This window comes from Danio rerio, chromosome 13 (assembly GCF_049306965.1).
Source record: "Danio rerio strain Tuebingen ecotype United States chromosome 13, GRCz12tu, whole genome shotgun sequence".
NCBI lineage: Eukaryota > Metazoa > Chordata > Actinopteri > Cypriniformes > Danionidae > Danio > Danio rerio.
The window spans coordinates 41,980,001-42,006,519 of NC_133188.1; the positions used below are offsets into that span (position 1 = coordinate 41,980,001).

Sequence of the window (26,519 nt, forward strand, 5' to 3'; positions counted from 1 at the left end):
TTTGTTCTGTAGACTATTAAAAAAAGATATAGCTTAAAGGGGCTAATAATTTTAACCTTTAAATTGTGTTTAAAAAAATAATAACTGCTTTTATTCTTGCCAAAATAAAACAAATACGATTTTCTCCAGAACAAAAAAAAAAAATTCAGACATACTGTGAAAATGTCCTTGCTCTGTTAAACATCATTTGGGAAATATTTGAAAAAATAAAAAATCAAAGGGGTTTATTAATTCTGACTTCAACTGTATATATGTAAACACAAACACGAAAGCAGCTTCATGCGGAAACCGCGAGTATGTTTGCAGTCTGGAGGTATTATAAAGTTAATGATGAAAACATTGCCATAGCAAACTGTGAGCTATGTACACTTTGGATTGCCTGCCGGGTTTTTTAAGTTGAGGTGCTTTTTCATAGTCCCATAATGCAAACCGTAAAAATAAACTAAAAGAACCTCATCTTGAAAAAATCAATCTTGAACCTCAAATTAATTTTTGAATCTCAATGTTAATTAAAAGCGGTCAACATGACTGAATCATGAATTTCTAGTGTTAAATTATGTCATTTATGTGGCAAAAATATATAATATAATTTCTGTCTGAAATGCATATTATTGTTTACTAATTTGCAGTTTTACTTAAAAATAAGACTGTAATAAATGGCTTTTTGAAGCTGTACATAAAGACGACTGAAGTACATTTTACACAAATATTATGCAATCATAAGTAGAGTGTTTATTTTCAGTATACAGCACATTTCCAACAGCAAAATAAACAAACAAATTAAAAAGCGAGGAGAGGCTGCAGATCAAACAGGCTGAAGAGCAGGTTCTAATCATCTCCCGCAGCAGTGATTTATTGAGTGTGTTTCCGTGTGTGTGTGAGTTCCTTCATTTTGTGTTTTTCTGCGCCGTGGTGGGCAACAGTCCTCAGAGAGCCAGCCAGGAGGCATCGGCACCTGCGCCCACCTGTAACTAATGAGCTTAATGACTAGATCCTACAGAGGAATAGCAGGCCATTTCTGCCACGTCAAATGACTTCAGTGCAATCTCGGTTAAATGCGGAGGTTAGGCTGTTTACTGGAGCAGGCGACAGGGTCTCTAAACTCATCAGAGCAAATCATGTACACAAATCACTGTCAAATCAAGCGTGTGTAACCAAATACAATAATCATCATGTTATTTTTAAAAAATAAAATTATATATTTATATGTACACTGTCAGCCAAAAGTTTGGGGTCAGTAGGATTTTTAAATGTTTGGAAATAAGCTTCTCCTGCTCACCAAGGCTGCATTTATTTCAAAAAATACAGTTCAGATTGTACATTTGTGAAATGTTATTGCACTATAAAATAACTGTTCAAAAATAGTTTATAATTTAATTTAATAAGTTTTTCCAGAGATTTTAAAGATCTTCAGCGTCAATACTCCAGTCTTTAGAGTCACATGATCATTTAGAATTCACTCTAATTGTATTATTATTAATAATAATGACAATAATAGTAATAATAATAATAATAATAATAATAATAATAATAATAATAATAATAATAATAATAAATTTATTATTATCATTATTATTAGTAATATAAATAAAAGCAATAATGACTGGTGTAATTATTTATCAAGAATGCAGTTTTTTTAGATTTTAATAAATATTTAACAATTTAACTTTTTTTGCATTTAAAAAATGCTGCCTTGATGAACAGAATAATTTTCTTTAAAAAAATGTTATTATAGTGTTACGGAGATTCTGTTTAATTTTATTGCATTCTTTTATTAATTATCCTTAGTTTTAATTTGTTTGATTTTAGCTTTTCATTTTTAATTTTATTTAAAAATGAAGTTTTTTTTACACTGTAGAAAAAAAGTTAGTTTAATTTATTTTAAAAGGTTATCCCAATTAGTTTATTTTAATAGAAACAAAAATATTCTTAAAATTAAACATAAACCTAACTTTTAACCTAAAATCATGAATTAAATGAACTATGTGCATAATTATTAAAAATAATTTAGGTCAACTTAACAATACTATTATAATTGTATTAATTGTATTAAGTTTACTTAACTTTTTTATAATTATGCACATTTAATAATTTTAGGGTAACAGGTTTACTCATTTATTTTTAAATAAACTAATGGCTTCATTGTACCTCATATTTTCAGAATTTAATTAACATATGCACATCAATGTTATTGTATCATCATGGAGATTCTGTTTTATTTTATTGTATGATTTATTACTGTCCTTAATTTTTATTTGCTTCATTTTAGCTTTCATTTTACATTTTATTAAAAATGTAAGATTTTTTGACATTGTAGAAAACAGTTAATTTTATTTAAAGATTGTTAACCCAATAAGTTTATTTTAATAAAAACAAAAAAGATCCTTAAAATTAAAAATGATGAATAAATGAAGTATGTACATAAATATAAAAATAAGTTAGGTCAACTTAACAATACCATTGTAACTGAATTGTTAAGTTAACTTATCTTGTTTTTTATAAATATTTAGTGGGTTTCCTTCTGGTGCTCCGGTTTCCCCCACAGTCCAAAGACATGCGCTATAGGTAAATTAAAAAAAAAAAAATTGGCCGTAGTGTATGTGTGTAAATGCAAGAGTGTATGGGTGTTACCCGGTGTTGGGTTACAGCTAGACTCATATGCTGGATAAGTTGGTGGTTCATCCCGCTGTGGCGACCCCTGATTAATAAAGGGACTAAGCCAAAAAAAAAAAAATGAATGAATGAATATGCACAGTTCATTTATTTAATATTTTCAAGTTTACAGGTTTTGTTTTGATTAAGATATTTCACTAGTTCACACTGAACTAATAAAAATAAGAAATGTCTCATAGTTAGCAGAAGCAGCAAGAAGTGCTGAAGTGTATTCATTTATTCATTCATTCATTCATTCATTTTCCTTCAGCTTAGTCGTGAGTTTCAGAAGTCGCCACAGCGGAATGAACCGGCAACTATTCCGGTTCATGTTTTACGCAGCAGATGCCATTCCAGCAACAACAAGTACTGGGAAACACTCTTACACACACTCATACACCACTGCCAATTTAGTTTATTCAATTCACTTATAGTGCATGTCTTTGGACTGAGGGGGAAATCAGAGTACCCGGAGAAAACCCACACAAACACAGGGAGAACATGCAAACTCCACACAGAAATACCAACTGACCAAGCTGGGACTCGAACCAGCAACCTTCTTGTGCTAACCCCTGAGCCACCGTGCCACCAGCAGAAATTATGATTTTATATACAACAACAATATAGTTTACTAATAATACATTATTACTAATGTTCTTACCTTATTTACTTAACGTAATAAAATGTGCATGCTCGATCTGATGAACTCTGAATGCATTACTTTTTCAAAAGAAACTTTTAATAGAGAATCACCTATAAATCTTAAACTAATATGGTTTAAACACTTTGGCTTGTTTTTAAAAGAATTGAAAGCACAGTTTTATATAAACGCTGATATTAAAGCTGCATGAAGAAATTACAGGGTCAAGAGTTGAATCAGAAACGCTTCTGGAATCTTGAATGCCATCCTTAGAAAACACTTCTAAAAGTCTTTTACAAGTTATTTTGCTATTCTTTTAATATAAATGGATTATAAAAATGAAAGTCTCAGACAATCTGTGCTTCAATAATGTGTTTCAGAGTGATCTTCTAAAGCTCTAAATGAAACTGAGATGCAACATCAAAAAGAGGAAGATACTATTTCTGCCAGGTCAAAAAAATAAATAAATAAAAATGACGGTGCAATCTCGCTTAAATCCGAAGGTTAGTCTGTTTACTGGAGAAGATAACCGGGTCTCTCAACTCATCTGAGCAAATCAATGCACACAAATCAATGTCCATTAAACACATAAAAAAATCTAATTTCAGCTTTAAAGAGCTGCAACTAAGACAAAGTCATTGTTTATACTCACAAGGAAAAAGGAGCCTCTGCAATCAAGGTTATTTGGTTAAAAGCGGATGCAACAGTGTGCCGTGTTGACAGAAGGTATTTATTGTGGTGTCAAGAATGTGCTATAAATTTGGCTGGAAATGATGCTGCAATATCTTACGATGACAGATTATTTTCAGTTGGCTCGGGCAGGCAGCATCGCTTTGTTCTTTTAATCAAAGAGAGCAGACTTTGGCTAAGATGATGTTTAATTTAACTGAAAATGCAAAGGGATTTGACAAAGCTGATGTCAAAAATAAGGAATTGAATTGTTTAATATTTTTTTGCAAATATGACTTTTACTGCTTTTCAGTAAAAACATTTTGTAAATGAATTGTGTGTGATATGATATTGTATTATAAATGAATCAAACTAATTAAATCTAATATATCATAAAAAATAATTGCTTCAGCTAGTGTCCTATCATTGAGATGGATACTGTTTTATTGTATTGTATTATTGTATTTGGCTTTCATTTAAATTTTATTTTATTATTGTTTTTTATTGCTTTATTCCTCTACTTAACTAAATGAAAATGATAAATGTTTTTGATAAACTTAAATATATTTACTGAATAAATTTACTTTATATAAAATATAACAAAGATTAAGATTTAAATAACTACAAAGGTAAAAAGAACAATAGACAGACAAACAGATAGACAAACAGACAGACAGACAGACAGACCGACCGACCGACCGACCGACAGACAGACAGACAGACAGACAGACAGACAGACAGACAGACAGACAGACAGACAGATAGACAGACAGACAGACAGACAGACAGACCAACACAGACAGACAGACGGACGGACGGACGGACGGATGGATGGATGGAAGGATAGATGGTGGGTGGGTGGGTGAGTATAGGTAGATTGATAGCACAGTTGTATAAACACCGACAATGAAGCTGCATAATAAAATGACTGGGTCAAGAGTTCAATCAGGCAATGCCAAAGGAATTCAGATTCCTTCAATGCACCTTAAGTAAACCCAATGCTGAAATTCTGAAAGTCTTTCACGATCCATTCTATAATAATAATAATAATAATAATAATTATAATAATAATAATTATTATTATTATTATTATTATTATTATTATTATTATTATTATTGCTTTATAATTTACAACCTGGTTCATAAGTAACATCCAAATTTAGACAGCCGATAAATAAAGCAGAGCTGCTTCTGGGAGTCAAGTGGCCTGTATGGAGGTAAAGATCACTAAAGGGCCTGTGAAGTCCTGCTGTTTCAGAGCTGAACGTGTCAGCAGCTTCACCCACCTTTCTTTACTTCCACCCTATGAGTTCCTGTGACTAATGCACGCACACACACACACACACACACACACACACACACACACACACACACACAGCTGCTGGTTCCACACACACCTACACCTCGACGCTCACTACCCGCCAATTCTCTTTTCTGCTCCAAAGACCAGTCATGGACAATTAATGAAGCAATAATTTGCAGGAAAACTGGAGGTTTATTGTCTTCATAAAATGGTTGCCAGGTAATGCATATATTACCGACAAAATATACAGCGGGGAAAAATAAGTAATGAGCACGTCATGATTTTTACTGGAAGTAGTATTTCTAAAGGAGCTGTTGACGTGGAACTGAACCAAATTTGGGTAAGAACTCAAACAAAACAAACATAAAAATTAAACAAAACAAAAAATAATAATAATTTGAATTTTCTATTGGATTCAAGTCAGATGATTGGCTTTGTTTTGGATCATTGTCTTGCTCAAATGTCCAGTCTCAAATGTTCATCTTCATCATCCTGCTAATGTAGATGTTGGACTGAAGCTGCTGATATTAATTTACAATGTCTTCTATGTTGATGGGTAACTACTGCGAGATTTCAGCTGCTGTCTGGGCTTTCCCTGCCTTTCTACATCTCTCTTTTTTATGTGTTCAATACGTTTTCCCCCTACATCATTTTATTTTATTACATATAACTTAATTTGTGAACTAATTAGATTTGTTTACTTTACATATATGGATTTCTTTGGTTGTTAACAACATCCGGAGAAAATTACAAGTCAACGGCATCTTTAGAAATATGTTTTCTGAGAAAAATGGTGACACATTCAATAATTATTTTTCTCACTTTATATGTAATAACATACTATTTTGTACTTTTTGAGGTCAGAGTTGTTTGTTTGCGGAAGGAACTGTGTGTGTTATATAGCTAAACTTGAAAAGGCTTTGTTAATTTGAATTAAATGTTGGATTTGAAATTGAGGTTGCAGACCGTATGTGCAAATGTCATTTAAACTGACAACTCATGGGTAATGTGGGATTTACTGTATTGTTTCTTATTTAGATTTATTTTTAAAATGTGTTTTTAGGTCTAGATGTAAATGAATTGTTATGGATTTGTATATAAGTCAAACATTAAGCAATATTATGTATTAATGCAACACAGTCTACTGCAGAACCAATCAGTATGCTGTATTCCGTATATATTGTGATGAAACATACTACTTTTATTCCTATATATTACATTCACTCAAAAAAAGTACATAATAGACATACATGATATTATGAGTTTAAGTCAAATAAAAATACAAATGTATTTAAACTTTTATTTGAAAAAATCATTTTAGACCAACTCAGTTGAATTTAAATGTGTAAATAGTTGTTTTTTTTTTTTAGTTAGTGCTAAACAAATTTATTGGATGGAAAACCAGCACTTAATTAAATAGAGTTTATCCAACAAGTTATTTTTGAGTGTTCAATTACTTTTTCATTTACTATTACTGTTTACTTCATAACTATACTATTATTTCATTTCTATATGCATTTAACTCCTTTGTTCTTCATATTCAATTAACCACTTAATCAAACAATTCATTTGAAGGTTTTTGCAATGTCTTTTTTATTATTATTGTTTTAAATTCAGAAAAATATGTATATTTCTGCCTGATCTCACGAGAAAACATAAGTATTTTATGTTTTGCCAGTTTAGTGGCTAATTCGTATGAATTCGTATGAGTTCAGTTGTACAAAATTGTATGATTTTAAAAAGGAGGCGTGGCACCTAACCCCATCCCTAAACCCAACCGTCATTGGGGAATGAGCAAGTCGTACTAAATTGTACGAATTAGATCTATGAATTCATACGAATTAGCCACTAAATCAGAAAGTTACGAATTGCCGTGAGATTGTGTTGGTTTATTTAGTTTATGAAAGCTGATGTGGAATTGTCATTTGAATTGGAAATTCATGGGAATGTAGGATTTACTGTATTGTTTCTAGTTTACATTTATTTTTTTTAAATCTGCTGTAGTTCTAGTGGTGTAACAATGCATTGTTATGAATGTATTTCAGTTGAATATTAAGAAATATTATGTGTTGATGCATATTGCGATGAAACACAATTTACATTCCTATATACTACATTCAATAGTATTTTCTTTTCTATGTAAACTATTTAATATTCTGTAAGTTCATTTAATCATTTCATATAATAATCCAGTTAAATTCAGAATTAAATTCAGTTAAACTCTAATTTAAATTCAGAAAATATGTGTATTTCGTTGATAAAACCTGAATAGTTGAGAAAAAAGGAAAATGACATTAAATTAAATAAATAGATTTGATTATTCAACAATATTAATGCAGTTATGTTTTGTCATAAACCTTGCATGTTGATTTGTACTAATTTATGCTTCTTCTTTTTTCTTTTATTATTGTGATTATTATTAGTTACCAGCATACAGAGGCTGCCTGCGGTATCTGTGATGACAGACATTAATTTCCCCATGAAGGGCCGGAAAGGGATGGTTGACTGGGCCAGAAACTCAGAAGACAAAGTCGTCATTCCTAAAGGACTCTTTGTACCCCAGGCAGCAGGTAACTGTACTGTGCTGTACATCTCATGTCAAATACAGCGAGGCTATGCTAACCAGATTGTGACAGACAGCTTTCATTAAACATGTTTCAGCATTATGTTTTGTTCTGGAAAGTAGTGAATCTGAAACCACATGTTTTAATCCAGGATAAAATTTAGTTGGTGTAGACCTTTGTTATTTTTGCAGAGCCTAAATTACATTAATGAACAGCTTTAGAGATGACATCTGAGATGAAGCTTTTTACTATGTGAAATAAAACATTTTCAAAGCAAGTCATTGATGGGACAAATTAAAATGACAGCTTTTCACGGGATATTAAAATACATCATGTACTGCACACTAAAACTGATTTTAACAAATGTCATGTCTGAGACAAACCAAAAACAGACAGATTTTACTATTATTTATGTCATTCAGTGTTATAATAGTCCCAACAAATCTTGTCAGGGATATTTGTAACAAGTCAGGCATATTTATTAACAAGAATTAAGTGATGACATACTAAAATAGTTTATTTATGGATCACTGTGCAGCCACAAAATGCTAATCTATAAATGGATTATATACTATATACATATATCTATATATGTACTATATACTCTATTATATGGTATTAGATATGTATCTATCCTTCAAACCACCTATTTGTTAATATATAATTTTGTTAAAGACAGAGTAATAATTTCAAATATTGTAGAATTGTGTATGATCACTTGTTCTTTAAAATATGTTAATAATTCTGGGTCATAAGTTTTCTTTTTTTTTCATAATTATATCTGTTACTCTCCTATATTTCATCCATATTTTCGATATCATATTTGCACTGGAGTTATTAAAGTAGCATCAAAGTCAAGACTTTAAATAAACAATTTTCCATATTTTGTTATTTGTGGATTTCTTTCCATTTATTTTTGCTTTTGAGTTGCATTATAGGGCCTTGATATTTTCACCAACAGCTTTTAAAGTTGAAACGATTAAAAAAGTGACTTTTTTTATTGACATTTAATTTTCTTACCTTAGTTTGGAGTGATATATCGTCTGTGTTTGTGTTGTAAATTACATAACAAAAACCTGGTTATAGGCTGCAGCTTGTTATTTTGCAGACTTCATTTCTAATACATTATATTGTTGCAAAATACAAAAAATAAAAGTCACACACTATCAAAAATAGATAGAGCAGAGATAAAGGTCCCATAATGCAATTCCCAATTGGAAATAAGCTGAAAACATCCATGAATTACTAAATACGGAACCTGTAATAAACAGGTAAAAAAAAAAAAATTTTTTTACACTGTAAATTCATTAACATTTGTAAAACAAATTTGATCCAAAATGGTACATTTCATCAAAGAACCTACATTAAAAAAATATTGTAGGTCTTTGATAATTGTTTAATTTTCAAGCGGAATATAATAAAGTTAAAGGTCATATGAACTGATTGATTTTTTTTTCAATGTTTGACATAGTAGCCCCTCCCCCTTTTCAAAACAGCCAATAGGATCCAGGGGCGTTGCTAGGGTCAAGGGGATAAGTTTTAATAATAAATAAAGGGTTTTTGAGTTGACAGTCCTTTAACAATAAACTGTGAAGCTCTGTGACACCAAAGGAAAAAAAACATTGATAAATTAACCCACTTCTCATTTACTAGACTGTTATGAGCCATATCATACTGTACCTCTTGAGCCTCCTATCTCCTCCTGATTTGCTTGTTTTCCTACGGATTAGAATGTTTGTTTTTTTGAAAAATGTTTGTTTTTCGAAAAAGTAATTTTCTGCATGTCTTCAAATCTAAAATTCTGATTTATTTTATAATGTAAGTTGTTATCCAATGTGATACAAAGCTACAAGCATATTCATTTGGACAGAGTGCTTAACTAAGGTGTAGTGTTGTCCAGATATTGGAATTGCTAAATTCAGTACTAACAAAATATTGATATTCAATGGGCTACTATTTTACTTAATAACAATTGTAAATAAAAATAGTAAAAACAAAATAAATAAATAAAGATCTATATGCTAGAAATATGTGTACTGATTTATTTTTTCAGTTTTCCCTTAAAATAGGTTGATGTGGGCATTGTAGCACTTTAAATGCATGTAATGTCTGTTTCACTCACACTTGAGCAGAAATTCCATATATCCCTCACAAACGTAGTAGAACATTCCAGGAAATCCCTAATATGGATGAAAGAATCCAGCTATGGCTGGATAAAAAAGACCTGAATAAACATAAAAAGTATTTAACTGATCATTTCCACGACTGCAACAATAAATGGTTTATATGTGTTCTTCCAGCCATCTTAGGTATTTTCATAGGAAAGTCGATTTATAATCCGATGCTAACTAACATAGCATGTTACAGTAGAATATAGCTATAAAGTAATATTGTAGATGCATGAACTCACTGTGATTTAACTATTACAGAAACAGATGTGACTGGCTATATCATATCTAGATAAATAGATATCTATATCAAATCTAGAAAGCTAGTACAATTTACGTTTTTGTGACTGATTCGCATGTATTTACATTTATATGATGCACATTTTATTGATTACAGTTATTTTATTTCACCAAAACTACACATATTTTATACTGTGAAAACAAATATTAAGCTTCATCAGTAGTTAGAACTATTCAGTTTCGCGAAACAGTTGTATTATTACCCCATCAGCTTCAGCTCCTCAAAATAATGAATGAATGATTACGGTCCAGTGTCTGGATTTTTTTAACACCTTGTGACAACAGTGCCACTCCCACCTGCTTGTAAAAACAGTTACTGCTGAACATCTGACTGTTTAATTACCCGACACAAACGCTGCATTAAGGGGAATGCGCGTGATGTATGTGGTCATTTTAAGTACTTAGATAACAAAATAAACGTTATACAACTTATTTTTATTTAAGTGCAACATATTCCAAAAGATCCGGGGCTTTTGACAATACATCAGGGGCTTAAGCCCCCCCTTCCTCGCAACGCCACTGATAGGATCATGTTTATATCACAACTGTGCCAATAAGAGATCAAACACATCATTACTCATGACAGCCACACTCTAAAATAGAGGGCCCTATCATACACCTGGCGCAGTGTGGTGCAAGGCGCGGCGCAATAGTCTTTTGGTAGTTTCAGCTTGGCGCAAGAGTCGTTTTGAGGCGTTGCGCTACGCTGTTTAAATAGCAAATGCATTACCGCTCATTTTTGCGCCCATAGGCGTTGTGGTCTAAAAAGGAAGGCGTTCTGAGGCGGACCGCTGGGGCGTTGCTATTTTGAGAAACTATAATAGATTTTTCATTAGACCAAAACTAACCCGGTCTAAACTCCGGCGCAGAGTTGCGCCTCGCTTACACACTGCTTAATACACACAAGAGAGCAATAGGCAAATATCTTTACATATAAAAAATTTAAATATTAAGGATATATATAGGATATAATAAGAATAGATATAGAATATAAATATAAAGGATTAAAATATTACAAAACATATTATTTTCTAGTCAACATAAATATGAAAAATCACTGCTTTTATGTCTTCCTTATCTCGGGAGGCTTTTTTCAGTTCATTCATAACAATTTGCTTTTGTATAATGTTATGATTATTAGCAGTATTATTTATTATATCCATATTTATATTTGTTTTTATTTAAAACAAGCTTAGATTTGCCCACCTGTCAGGTTTTAGACCATATGGGGCACAGCATGTGTTTTAGGATATAACTCAGGTTTTTGACCACATTTTGTTGTTATTATTCATTTATTCGTTTGCTGGAAATTAGAACTGAATTTAGGAATAGTTTTGAAACGAATATTTGAAACTAATATTTGCGCTTAACAAACTAAATTAATTATTTATAGGCTAATTAATGTCTGTGCATAAAGGTTTCCCTATCCAAGAGCGAATGTGAAAGTAGTTCCATAATCTCTCATTCTCACGCAGTAGATGCTCTGTTTACCAGTTTTCTGTTAAAAAAACTGTTACCTGTTAACTGTTTGCTTGTGAAATGCTAATTTTTTCCACTTACTTTGCGTCCTGTAAATAGCGAATGCGCTCTTGGCGCGACGCAGCTGGCTATTAAAGGGAATGGGAGATGAGACTCTAATTGGTTTATTCTCAAAACACACCTATAACTCATTAAGAAAATAAACTCAACCCTTTAAGACCATGCGCCACGGCGCAAGGCAGATTTCCCATCCTTAAATTAGCAAAAACGCGTCCTGACACGCCCTGAAAGCGTTTGCGCCCTGCGTTTTGCGCTCTGCGCATGGACCGTCAAAATAGAGCCCAGAGTGTGACTCATCGTTTCTCAGCATTTAATACAGCATTTAACTTACTCATTTTGTAATTGTACTGGGTCTGATGTTTTGTGGTCTGTGTCTTGGGGGGTGCAGGACATGTTAAATATTTGATTTTTAAAATTTTGCCAGAAAAGACAAGCCTAAAGGTTTGAATGTTTATGTCCTCTACATGTAAATTATGTTACTGTTTTGGAGCCCCCTAGATTATATATTACTTTAAGACAAACATATTGATGACCCATAAACTTTCGTTTTGATTTCACATGGGTTTTAATGTAAATTTAAATTTGAACAGTTAACCAAGTTGGGTTTTTATCACTCTGTTGGAGCTTATTCTGTAACAAATCAGCCAATTCGAATGTTATCACTCGATTGAATGGGCGTTATCAATTGTTATCAGCTGATAGATATGGGCCAGCCTTCTGCACTCACCAGTAGGCAGTAATCATCCATCCATATGGTTATTCAGCTATAGATCACATGCGGCCTATGGATGTATATCCCGTACTTCATTTGCAAATAGGATTTGCCCGTAACTTCAGTTCAAATTTCAACGTGGTGACATGGTGTGACCGTTTAATGAGATCGCTTTCAGATTACAAGATTATATGTCAACCGCTTGCTATTTGGCTGTTTTAGAGGAGACTGCACTCGGTCGACCCCATCAATTCAGATGACACAGCACTCGCCGGATCCTCTCAAACAATGATAGTAAAAGAGAGCTGAGCTCCAGCGCACCACACTATTTACTTAATTAGGGTGATCAGTCTTATCTGAAGTGTATCAGAGGGAAGTAATGAAGGATTGATTTAATACATAACTCACTCCAGCTCGCCTTCTGCTTGACTGGAGGGCTGTACCGAGCTGTTTGAACCCAGATTAGCCTTCCTGTCGGCAGAAAAGACCTTTGCCTTTTAGTTATCAATAACCTTGCTGGTATAGTCTAATCTAGCCCTTGATTCATTATTGGCAGAAAATTTATGATGGATTAGCTGTCGGTAATTTTGTTTGGCAAGATAGCTGATATTGCCAATGAGTATTTTGCAGGTTTGGAGGTTAATTAATTCCTGGAGCTTTAAAAAAATAAATCTGTTTCATTTGCTTTGTATTAAAAGATTTGCACATGGAAAAGGAAGGTATTAAAGCGGGACACTGGAGGAATAAATACTGATTTTTCATGCATCTGTGAATTTAGAGAGTTGGAGCTTTTCATGAAGTGTGTTTTTTCTTCAGTTTAAGATTTTGGGCTTTTTAGCTTTTCATAAAGTGCTTTTATTTTTTCAGCTTGAGATTTTGGGCTTTTCATGAAGGGATTTTTCAGTTTCTTGAGCGTTTCTTTTGATGCGCTTGATCAGTTTGTGTCTGTAGATTTCAATTGTTAAAGGCTGTTTTCTCACAATACTGTTTTTCTCCTGCACTGAGACCTATTCTATTTAATAATAAATAAATCGTTCTATTGTGCTATCTATCTATCTATCTATCTATCTATCTATCTATCTATCTATCTATCTATCTATCTATCTATCTATCTATCTATCTATCTATCTATCTATCTATCTATCTATATCTATCTATCTATCTATCTATCTATCTATCTATCTATCTATCTATCTATCTATCTATCTATCTATCCATCCATCCATCCATCCATCCATCCATTCATTGTTCTATCATTCTGTTGTTCTATCAGTCTGTCTTTTAGTTCATTCTGTCTGTCTATTGTTCTATTATTCTATTCTTGCATTTTTTCTGACATCTATCTGTCTGTCTGTCCATCTGTCCACCCATTCATCTATCCTTCCTTACATCCATCCATCCATCCATCCATCCATCCATCCATCCATCCATCCATCCATCCATCCATCCATCCATCGTCCATCCATTTATTTATTTGTTCTATCTATTGTTCTATCTATCTATAATTCTGTTCATTCTATCATTTTTATGTCTATCAGCTGTCTATCATTCTATTGTTCTATTCTATCATTCTATCTGATGTATCTGTCTGTCTGTCTGTCTGTCTGTCTGTCTGTCTGTCTGTCTGTCTGTCTGTCTGTCTATCTATCTTTCTATATGTCTGTCTGTCTATCTATCTATATCTATCTATTTATCTGTCTATCTGTCTATCTATCTATCTATCTATCTATCTATCTATCTATCTATCTATCTATCTATCTATCTATCTATCTATCTATCTATCTATCTATCTATCTATCTATCTATCTATCTATCTATCTATCTATCTATCTATCTATCATTCTGTTCATTCTATCATTTTATGTGTATCAGCTGTCTATCATTCTATTGTTCTATTCTATCATTCTATCTGATGTATCTGTTTGTCTGTCTGTCTGTCTGTCTGTCTCTCTGTCTGTCTGTCTGTCTGTCTGTCTCTCTGTCCGTCCGTCCTGTCTGATCTCACAAGGAAACATAACTATTTGTACTAAGTATAGTGGCTATATTGTACAAATTTGTATGAGCTCAGTCATATGAGCTTAGTCGTATGAAAATGTACAATTTTAAAAAGAAGGTATGGCACCCAACCCCACCCCTAAACCCAACTGTCATTGAGGGATAAGCAAATCATGCTGAATTGTATGAGTGTGATCATACGAATTCATAGGAATTAACCACTTAATAAAAAATCATTCTATCATTTTATCTATTTATTTATCTATTTTACAATAAAATCCATTTTCTCTTGCAAAAAATATATATATGATAAAAACACACTTTTAAAGGGAGTTGCTGTTTGATCACATATTATTATAATATTGCCTCATCTAACCTTGACTGTTTTGCCGGCAGATATGGATGGATCTCCTGTGTTCATTCTTGGAATGGTTCTCTACAAGACTCTTGGCCTTATGCTGCCTGCTCCACGGTAAGACTGACCTCATCTCCACTCATCTAGATGAAAAATCACAGAGATATGATGGGGATATTATAGTGGAAAGATCCCAGCTAGGAATATGTGTACCCTAGGGACTACTTAACCATCGAGAGTTTGAATTATTAAACCTGTGAGAAATGACTTTATTAAAAATAACTAATCAGGATTTATCGTGTTACTATTTTTAAAGTTTTCTTTTTAAGAAATTGGAAACAAATTCAATTAAAGTGTGTATATGTACAAGCTTTAGAAATGTGTGACTTCAAAACTTTAAAAGTGATAAAAAAAATTCAATTAAGGTTTTCAGATGTGCAAGATTAATAAAATGCATGAAAACTTCTGAAACTTATTTAATTATTTAAAAATTATTTCATTTATGTATTTATTTTAGGAAACATCTTAATAAGTGAATAAATAAAATAAGATTTTATCATAATTAATAAATAAATAAATAAATAAAATTTAATTAAAGTGTTCAAATGTGAAAAGATTTATAAAACAGGTTTATAAATGCCTGACTTCTTTAAAAAATGATTAAAAATTATTTTATTTATACAGTATATTTATTTCATAAAATGTCCTAATAAATTATTAAAGGAAAAACATAAATAGGATTTTATCATAATAAATAAATAATTACAATTCAATTAAAGTGTGCATATGTGCTAGATTTATAAATGATTGACCTCTGAAACTTTAAAATTATTAACAAAATGATTTTATTTATACATTTATTTTACGAAAAGTCTTAATAAACAAATAAATGAATAAATGATTTTAGCATAATAAATAAACAAACGAATGAATTAATGAATTAATTAATTAATTAATGAATGATGGAGTACACTGATCTCAACAGAACTTCTCTACTTTATATACTGTAGTATACCTGCTGGAGCTCTTTCTCTTTTCGTTTTTCTTCGTTTTTTTTTTTTTTCTTTTTAAAATGTATTTGCCTGCATGGGTATATTTGCCATCCCAACTTTTGCCCATAGTAAGAAATAATTTCATAGTCAAAAGACATGAACTGCTGAAACTATCATCATTATGGCAGTTCTGACATAATGTTACTGCATATGTATTGCCTTTGGCTTACATACAATCTGGTGCAGTCATTGTTTATTATGGCATTAATAAGGAATTTGTCCTTGTATAAAACTGACTCATGTGCTTAATGTGTTAAAGCCTGAGGTGAAAACGTTGCACACTAAAACAGAACATGAGGATTTATGTTTTAGAGAAGCTCTTCCTTCCAGATTGCATCTAAAAACCGATGTAAGTACAATAGACGGCAGTGTTTTCTTTCCCTATCTTTATGTCAGACTGCAAATTCTCAGTTATCCTCAAAATCTGTCTTGAAACTCGGGATCAAAACCTCCTGTTCCGTCGGAGGACTTCCAGTCAAACCTCGGGAGACACGCAGGACAGAACGGACCTTTCCTGGTGTGGCTCCGAGCTGTCAGTCAAACCTCAGTAAACCTGAGCATGATCCTCCATGGAATTCCCACTGACAGGGAGAGAGTTCATGGAAGAATGGAGAAAAAGGGCAGTTGTCTGGTTTTGAGCTCTGCTGAATTCACCTAAGACAGTAGGGAGATTGAGATCAGTACAAACAGTGGAGGATAACCGAGGTGTTACAGAGAAACAAACATACTAAAACAATGCTCCATAGTGGCGGAGTTTGTAAAAATAAATCCTGTTTTTGAACTTTTAATCTTAGATATATAAGATATAATACACCAGGGCTATTCAATTAGTTTGTCATGGGGGCCAGTTCATGAAGAGCTTCCTAAATGAGGGGCCGGAGAGGTATGACTTGCAATATGAGTGATGACACAACAGCATATAAGAGCCCATATGGTATAATAATAATAATAATAATAATAATAATAATAATAATTCCTTACATTTATATAGCGCTTCTCTGGGCACTCAAAGCACTTTACACACATTGGGGTGGGGGTGGAGGGGGGGCTTCTCATCCACCACCAGTGTGCAGCATTCATCATGCGCCAGACTGCACACCACACACACCAGCTAATTGGTGGAATGGAGACAGCGTAATAAAGCCAATTATGATATGAGGAGGGTTAGGAGGCAATAATGGACAGAGGCCAGTGAACAAATTTGGCCAGGGAGAAACCCCTACTCATTTTCGAAGGACATCCTGGGATTTTAACGACCAGAGTCAGAACCTCGGTTTAACGTCTCTTCTGAAAGACGTTGCTCACTGAGCAGTATAGAGTACACGTCACTATACTGGGGCTTTAGAACCCACACAGACTGCAGGTTGGGCGCCCCCTGCTGGCCTCACTAACACCACTTCCAATATTGTTATATTAGGTAAGTTTTTAAATAAGCTGTTGTTATCACCTGTGTTTATACACACATAATCATTTTAGTAATGTTTAATAATTTCATATCTTAACATATCTTTTGTTTACATTGCACTGAAAGCCGCGCACAACTCTTACTGCTACGGAGTGAGATGACTTCTTCTTTGTGCGTCTGGAATGCGCGAGTGCATCGATCCGCTTGCGCACACATATTGGCATGTATTCTTGCATAGGAATAACGAACTTGCTCAGAAAAGACGCGATATTTGATTGGCTTGCTGCTATAGGTATAACAGATGCATGCCACTTTATAACTATAGCAGCCATTTTTCGCCTAAACTAAATTTATTTTTGAAGTCTTGGTCACACTATTTGGAGGGCCGAAACAATTTGCCGAACTTGCCCTGCGGGCCACCAATTGAATAGCATTGTAATACACTATAAAAAATGCTGGCTTCTACACAATTTCTCCATGTTATTCCAACACAAATCAAATGAGTTAACATAATCATTCCATACATATTTAAGTGGACTGAACATAAAACAATGAAGTTGTCCCACTAAAATAAAAAATGTAAAATTTAAGAATTGTGTTGTTTCAACTCATTTTAAATAAGTAGTTTGAACAAGCAGGAAAAGTCAGGTTTTGAGTGTACCTGTTCTGTGATGATTGTAACTGTGATGCGTAAACATGTAAAGAACTTACATTAAATGTATTTAGATCAAATGATTTCAGGAAGTGTGGTTTAAGTGAAGTTTATTTATAAACTTATTTCGAGAGGATCATGTGCTTATGATTGATCACAGCTGGTCCCGCATTAGCTATCATATGATTTACAAATCAGATGGATCCAAACGTACATAAATAACCATATTTTTAAAACCTTAGTCATCTTCATCTTGGTGAATCCCTCCATCAATTCCACTACTCCTCCCCCTCTTTCCTAGATTAATCAAGGATAGGGCAGCACGGCAGCTCAGTGGTTAGCACTGTTGCCGCACAGCAAGAAGGTCACTGGTTCAAGTCCCGGCTGGGCCAGTTGGTGTTTGCATGTTCTCCCCATGTTCGTGTGGGTTTCCTCCGGGTTCTCCGGTTTCCTCCCATATTCCAAAGACATGCGCTATAGGTTATCTGAATAAACTAAATTGGCACAGTATATGAGGATTTTAGTACTGGGCTTTCTCCTCATAAACACATGCTGGTATATCCAGTCCACTGTGTCAACCTCTAATAATCAATGTATAGGCCAAACAAACAAATTTAGGGGAGCTCTTGAGACCTACCTGATCAATCAATCAATCAATCAATCAATCAATCAATCAATCAATCAATCAATCAATCAATCAATCAATCAATCAATCAATCAATCAATCAATCAATCAATCAATCAATCAGCCTTTTAGTCAATTAATCTATCAATCTATCAATCTATCTATCTATCTATCTATCTATCTATCTATCTATCTATCTATCTATCTATCTATCTATCTATCTATCTATCTATCTATCTATTATCTATACTATTGTTCTATCTATCATTCTATATGCTGTTCTATCTGTCTATCTATCTGCCGTCTCTCTGTCTATCATTCTATCCTTCTATTATATAATTATCTGATTTACTTTTGTTTGATCCTTCTATCCATCAAAGTGCCATCGTTTCTTTGTTCATTCGTTTACCCTATTGTTCATTCTATTGTTCTATAATTCTGTGTATTGTTCTATCATTCTGTCAGTCTATTTGTTTAATTCTGTACTCAAATGTGACCATTTCTGGGGCAGTTTGGATAAACGCTTACTGCTAAAACTTGTCTTGAAAATTAAATCGTTTATCATCTTCATTTGTCATAATTTATTTATTGATTTTATTAAAATGTATACTTATCTAATGAGAATCTGAAAGTAAGACAGATTGCCCCGTGTCTTACTGCTAGTTGGTCAAACATTCTTTAAGATAAAGCCATATTTACTGTATTTAACTAGCCCTGGAAAATATCTCATTTGAAGTTAAATACCAAATAATCATGACCTCACAGTGGATGTTTTAAACCAAACCCGACCTGCAAAGACACTTCTGTGCTAAATGAGCCCTTTCCATTAAAATGTGCAGAATGGGGAGTTTAAACAAAAATCAATGCTGATGATAATGGAGGTATTGAAATGAATGAAATTAGCATTCCTCACTCAAGCATGAGCTGACTGCCTTGTGTTATTTTATCTCACCCACAGGAATAACACTGCTGTGAACTCCAAAGTGATCGCTGTGACTGTCCGACCAGAACCCAAAGTTACAGAAGCCCAGCTGGAGATCGAGTTAGCTCATCTAGCTAATGTAAGTCGCGGTTAGATCTCAACACGCTTCACAAACACAGCCCAGAGAGGATAATGCATGCCAGCATGGAGGTTGTGCATCTTTTAAAATTTCCTGTCGTGTTGAATACGTTTGCTGTTTGATTGGTCTGTTGGTTAAAAAGAGCACGGGAATATGCCATTGATAAAATACATGAAGTCAGTAAATTAACATTTTGAGGGAGGAAATCTACAGCCTTTACATCTCAAAATTAACTTGTCAATAGAACGTTTGGAATACGTTGGGTGGAAAAAAACACTATTAATATAATAGTTCATAAATTGAATTAATAAAATAACAATAAATATATATATAAAAAAAAAAAATCTGTCCCAAAAGTCTTAAATCTACAGTATATAAATGTTTCTTTCTTAATATTTAACTACATTCCTATAAAAATACTGTCTGTAATTTCTTACAGTAATGTATTCATTTTTCCATGTAATGCATATGTGTATGTTTAAGGCTAAATTAAATTAAGGCATTATTAATATTATTATTATTATTATTATTATTATTATTAGTAGTAGTAGTAGTAGTAGTAGTAGTAGTAGTAGTAGTAGTAGTAGTATTATCATTATTATTATTATTATATGTATTTTACCAATCCTTTGTGTTTTTATACATACCCTATATATAGCGATTGCTTAAAAAATATGAATGTCCAATACATTTTTTCAGATCACTGGCCATGGTAAGTGTTGCAAAATGTTAGTATGTTGGCCAAGTATATGTACAATTTCAGATTTCCTAATGCATTATTATCAACAGGCAAGAATTGTGAATTAGATAATTAACCAATTTGTTATTGGACAAATATTTACAGGTTTTCTACACCTTAGATAGACCTATAGATTCATCTAGGCCTAATAAAAAATGTGGTATAAAAAGATTTTACATAGATGTGCATGTTGTTAAAATTGAAATATCTGTATTATACAAACAAACGAAGGAATGAATGAATGAATAAATAAATGAATGAATGAATGAATGAATGAATGAATGAATGAATGAATGAATGAAGGAAGGAATGAAGGAATGAATAAATGAATAAATTTATGAATAAATTTATAAATAAATTAATGAATGAACAGACTAAATAAGAATGACTGAATGAATATACAAACAAACATATGAACATATCATAAATCAATGAATGAACAAACGTAATAAAAATGAATGAATGACTGTATGAACAAACATAAACACACATTAAAAGGAACATATGTAACAATGAACAAACTAACAAAGGAATGAATGAATGAACAAATGTATTCAGGAATGAACAAATGAATGAACAAATGAATGAATTTGAATGAACGAATGAATTAATGAATGAACATACATTATAATGAACATATGTAAGAACGAACAAACTAACAAAGTAATGGATAAATGAACAAACATATTATTGAGTGAATTAATTAATAATCAATGAATGTATGAACAAACATTAAGGAATGAATGAATGAATGAATGAATGAATGAATGAATGAATGAATGAATGAATGAATGCATGCCCAAGCATATTAATGAACAAACAAATGAATGAATGAATGTACGAACAAACATGAAAAAACATGCATTAGAATGAACATATAAAAGAAGTAACAAATGAATAAATGAATGAACAAACATATTAATTAATGAATGAATGAATGAATGTACCAACAAACATGAACAAACACACATTAGAATGAACATATGTAAGAACGAACAAACTAACAAAGGAATGAATGAATGAACGAACATATTAAGGAATGAATGGATGAATAAATGAATGTATGAACAAACATTAGAATGAACATATGTACTGCAAAAACGAACAAACTAACAAAGTGAATGAATGTATGAATGAGTGAACGAATGAATGAATAAACATGAACAAACATACATAAGTATAAACACATATAAGAATGAACAAACTAACAAAGGAATAAATGAATGAACAAACATATTAAGGAATGAACAAATAAATGAAGAAATATGTAAACGAACATATATTAGAATGAACATATGTAAGAACAAATAAACGAACGAATGAATGAATGAATGAATGAATGAATGAATGAATGAATGAATGAATGAATGAACATATTATCGAATGAAAGAATGAATGTAAGAATGTACAAACAACCAAAGAAAGACTGAATAAATAAATGAATGACTAAATAAATGATTAAATGAATGAAAGAATGAACAAACAAATAAACGTGTAAGAATGAACGAACATAAGAATGAACAAAAAAAAACAAACAAACAAATGAATGAAAAAATCAACAGTGATTTTCCTAATGCTCTGCGTGTGTGGTCAAATTGATCCAAATCTTCCTGTGTAACTGTGTAAATGATACAAAAGCAACCATATAAATCAATACAAAGATGGCCTTTTAAAGAGAAAATGAAGTATCTGAGTGCATCAGTGCTGAAATCAAAAGAAAACATGTTCTTCTGTTCCCCTTTGAATCTCTACACAGCCAATCAAAGACGAGCTCCACAAAGCCTCTGTCATATGTTTCAGGCTCATTAATCAACAGACAAATAGCAGTAATTAGTCCAATAATTAATTTGCCATCACCGGTTATTTCACTCCTCAATGTGTCATCAAGATATGGCCCGGATGATTACAATAGGAGCTTTTTTCTCTCTCTCTCTCTCTCTCTTTCTCTTTTTTCTGTTTATTTCTTAAATAACATGACCTCTGTATTGACATATAGGTTATCATAGTGAAACTTCTTTTTATCAGTATGTACTGTGAAATGTCTAATCACAGATTTGCTTGTCCAATTACAATGCGTTTGTGTTCTTTCTCTCTTGTTTTTGCAGGGAACAATGAATCCATTCTGTGCGCTGTGGGACAGTTCTGTCATGTAAGTGAAAGTCAGGGGTTTTTTGTGTATAATCGACTGTGTTCTGATTTGTGAAAATGAGCTTTTAATACAATAACTTCATGGCCAATAATAAATATTGCCGCTTGTTGAAATATGCACCCGTTGTATCCATGGTAACACGTTTGCGCTGGCATTGAGGTGAAACAGTGGTTGACATTAGCAGTAATAGAATTTTGATTGTGTTATTCTTCGAAAATGCATTTGGTAGAAAATATATATTTAGACTCCTCTCACCTATTGTCAACATCAGCCTGGTTTACTTTATTAATGCCCATTACTGGCCTTATGGTACATAAATCAACTATTAAAATTAATAAATAATGTGTGTATATGTATGGGTTTGAGCAAAACAATTATATTTGTTTTCTTTTATAAAGATATTGTAAGATGCCTTCTACATTTCAAGTACAAATGTTTGAGTTTAGAATGACAAATATTTTCTTTTTTTTTTTGATAATAATATAAATATGGCAATGACTGATCATGAGTAACATTTGTATTTACAATATACATTACACTGCTAAAAGTATTTGTAAATTACACAGTATTTAACTGTAATATAAACTGTATTTTACTGCTGGACACTTATGCAGTATGCTACAGTATTTTAAAGTGCATTGTGAAAATTACTGTATATTTTACAGTAAAGATATACAATACTGTAAATACAATATGGCAATATAAATGTGCTGTCAATGTATATACAGAATTTTTTGTGCTGTAATTGATTTACAGTAAGTTACTGGCAAACTGCTGCCAGTGCTTAACTGTAGATTCTACTGGAAATTGTTAAAAGTGTATGTATTTATAAATACGCACACATGCATGTCTATTCAGTCATTAATTCATTTTTTTTTTCAGCTTAGTCCCTTTTTTAGTCAGGGGTCGCCACAGTGGATTAAACCGCCCACTTATTCAGCACATGATTTACACAGCGGATGCCCTTCCAGCCGTAACCAAACACCGGAAAACACCCATACACACTCTTTCAAACACATAAACTACAGCCAATTTAGCTTATTCAATTCATCTATACCACATGCCTTTAAATTGTGTGGGAAACCGTAGCACCCGGAGGAAACCCGCACAAACAAGGGGAGAACATGCAAACTCCACACAGATATGCCAACTGATCCAGCTGGGGCTTGAACCAGTGGCTTTCTTGCTGTGAGGTTATCGTGCTACGCACTGTGCCACCGTGACACCCATACATGTCTACATTTTACAAATAATTACATGTGTGTAAATATTTCTCAAATATATGCATGTGTGTGTGTTTATGTAAACATAATAATTACACATAGTACAAAAAAAATTTACATAAGTGTTTATTCTTGTTGTGATGACTTTTTGAATAATTTTGACAACATTATGAATACATACAAATACATTTGTTACACTGAAAAAAGTGTTGCATCCAGAACTGTTGCAAACAATTTATTTGTGTTGAATTTAAACAAACAAATTAAGTTTATTAATGTTCAAATAAATTTGTTTTGTTTAAATTCGACACAGATAAATAGTTTACAACCACTTTACATAAAAAAATTGAGTAAATCCAAGGAGTCATCTCTGAATAATTTTTTTCAGTGTATGAGACGTTTTTATTGTGTAACAAAAAAATTAACTTTACACAGAAACGCATAATCTTATTCACTCACAAATTATGTACAAACAATTAACTCATAAAAGTAAATAACAAATCTTGTAGTGTTCATCGTACACAGTAAAAAACAAAACAAAAACAAAAAAGCTGGGTTTCACACAATTCCTACACTCAAAAAAAAAAAGATTACTGCTGCTTGTTCAAACTACCTGTTTAAAATGAGCTGAATCAACACAATTCTTGTAATTTCTTTGGCCATATTTGTTTTATGTTCAGTCCACTTATATTTGTAAACCATCAAGTTACCTTAAGTATTTAGTGTTAGGACAACATGAAGGAATTGTGTTGGTTCAACTACCTGGTTTGGGGGTTTGTAGTTCTTAGCATGCAGACATGTTGACAATGAAAGTAATCTTAGGTGTTTAATGTTAACAGAAAAACTTGTTAGAGTTTAATTTTCACTTTATTTTAAAGATTTAGAAGAGTTTCATGTAATGCTTTGAGTTTTGAGATTGCCACCTTGCAGAAACAGCCAGGCTTTGAGTGTTGGCAGCTTAATTAGCAAAACTGCAATTAGCTGCATTGCTCAGTTAGCAATAACTGTCTTAAAATTAGTACTGAGATCAGTCTCAATCAACTGGAAATGTAACTCATAAAATATACTTAAACATGATTTGTTTAGTTAGGATAACTTCAAATAAAACTTTGAAGATAAAAGAAAAATAAGAGACTTCGAAATGTACAAACGTACAACACATAATAGACATATATGATATTATCAGACCTCTGAGTTAAATAAAAATACAAATGTATTTTTATAAAATCATGCTGGGGAGAACACCATGGCTCAGTGGTTACCACTGTCACCTCACAGTAAGAAAGTCGGTGGTTTGAGTACCAGCTGGGTCAGTTGGCCTTTCTGTGTGGAGTTTGCATGTTCTTCCAGTGTTTCCCCACAGTCCAAAGACATGAGCTATACTGAATGAGCTAAATGGGCTGTAGTGTATGTGTGTGAATGAGTGTGTATGGGTGTTTCCCAATTCTGGTATGCAGCTGGAAGGGCGTCCGCTGCGTAAAACATATATGCTGGATAAGTTGGTGGTTCGTTCTGCTGTGGCAACCCCTGATGAATAAAGGGACTAAGCAGAAGGAAAATTAATAAATGAAAGAAAAAAATATTGGACCAACTCAATTGCATTCGATTATGTAATATGTTGTATGTGTATGCTAAACATATTTATTGGATGGAAATCCTGCCCTCAATTAAACTGAGTTCATCTAAAGAGTTTTTTTTTTTTTTTTGTACATGTTGTCCCAACACAAATCGATTAATTTACAGTTTTTCTCAGTCACTTTAGTGCATTTCTCACAGCACTATTTACATTTGTACAACAGTTATTGCATTTCTTAAAACAATTAGTCATTTGTGCACATCATAGTTGCAGTTTCTCATTCCTTCAAACAATATGTAAATGCTTTTGGACATGCATCAACTGCTTTCATACAACTCTCTGCTGTTTTATAACATTATGATTTGCTTATGTCATGTCAGTCAAAATTAACAAAAGTTGTGAATGCTGAATAGTCATTACTGGTCCTCATTTCATTACCTGAGTCATTACATACACAAATGTTGAACGAGTTTTCAAAATCTGACAAGCAAATTTTATAAAAAATGTTTAAATCTTTTATTTCTTCTAAATTGAACAATCTCTGTGTATGTTGTAGCTTCGGTTCCAACATGTGCTGCAATATTGTTCACAGTTGTGCTCTACCCAATAGGAGTTTATGTTTGTTGTAAATAAGGGTGTATGTGTTCTTTTGCACAATAAATTGCAAAGAGCATAAAAATGTGAAACACATTCAGTGTCTTGTACTCAGATGCCTCACTAAATGTAGTGATGTCTAACTTTACTGAAGTTTTCAAATGGCTGTGCAAATAGTAAATAGTGATGTCTTGAGCATTTTCAGGAAGTGTCACCAAAATCTGACCCTTTTGCATTGGAAAAAATGTCCAGAGTAAACTGTCATAATGAAAACATGACAAAGCCATTTGACTAACTTGTTCATAAACAATGGTGTCGGGACTTTTTTATCTTGATGACACTGACACTTTGATTGACATGAACACTTGCTTTTGAGCAATGAACCATCCATTTTGAGCAAGTGATACGCTTTTGCAGGTTATCAACTAGGTTTTGCAGTTTGTATTAATTGTTTTGAGAAATGCATTAACTGTTGTGCAAATGTAAATAGTGTTGTGAGAAATGCACCAAAGCCACTGAGAAAAACTGTAACTTGATCATTTTTAC

General features: G+C 32.5%; 1 protein-coding gene across 18 annotated transcripts in view; it reads left to right on the forward strand.

The window, feature by feature from the left end:
* The window catches only part of adgrb3 (adhesion G protein-coupled receptor B3), a 319,420-nt gene that overhangs the window by 205,606 nt on the left and 87,295 nt on the right, over window positions 1-26,519 (forward strand). For all 18 annotated transcript variants that reach the window (XM_068213097.2, XM_068213098.2, XM_073920225.1 and 15 more), the window contains 4 exons: window positions 7,688-7,834; window positions 14,939-15,014; window positions 19,590-19,692; window positions 22,537-22,580. In XM_068213097.2, coding sequence (XP_068069198.1) covers window positions 7,688-7,834; window positions 14,939-15,014; window positions 19,590-19,692; window positions 22,537-22,580 — 370 coding nt within the window. The remainder of the gene's footprint in view (window positions 1-7,687; window positions 7,835-14,938; window positions 15,015-19,589; window positions 19,693-22,536; window positions 22,581-26,519) is intronic.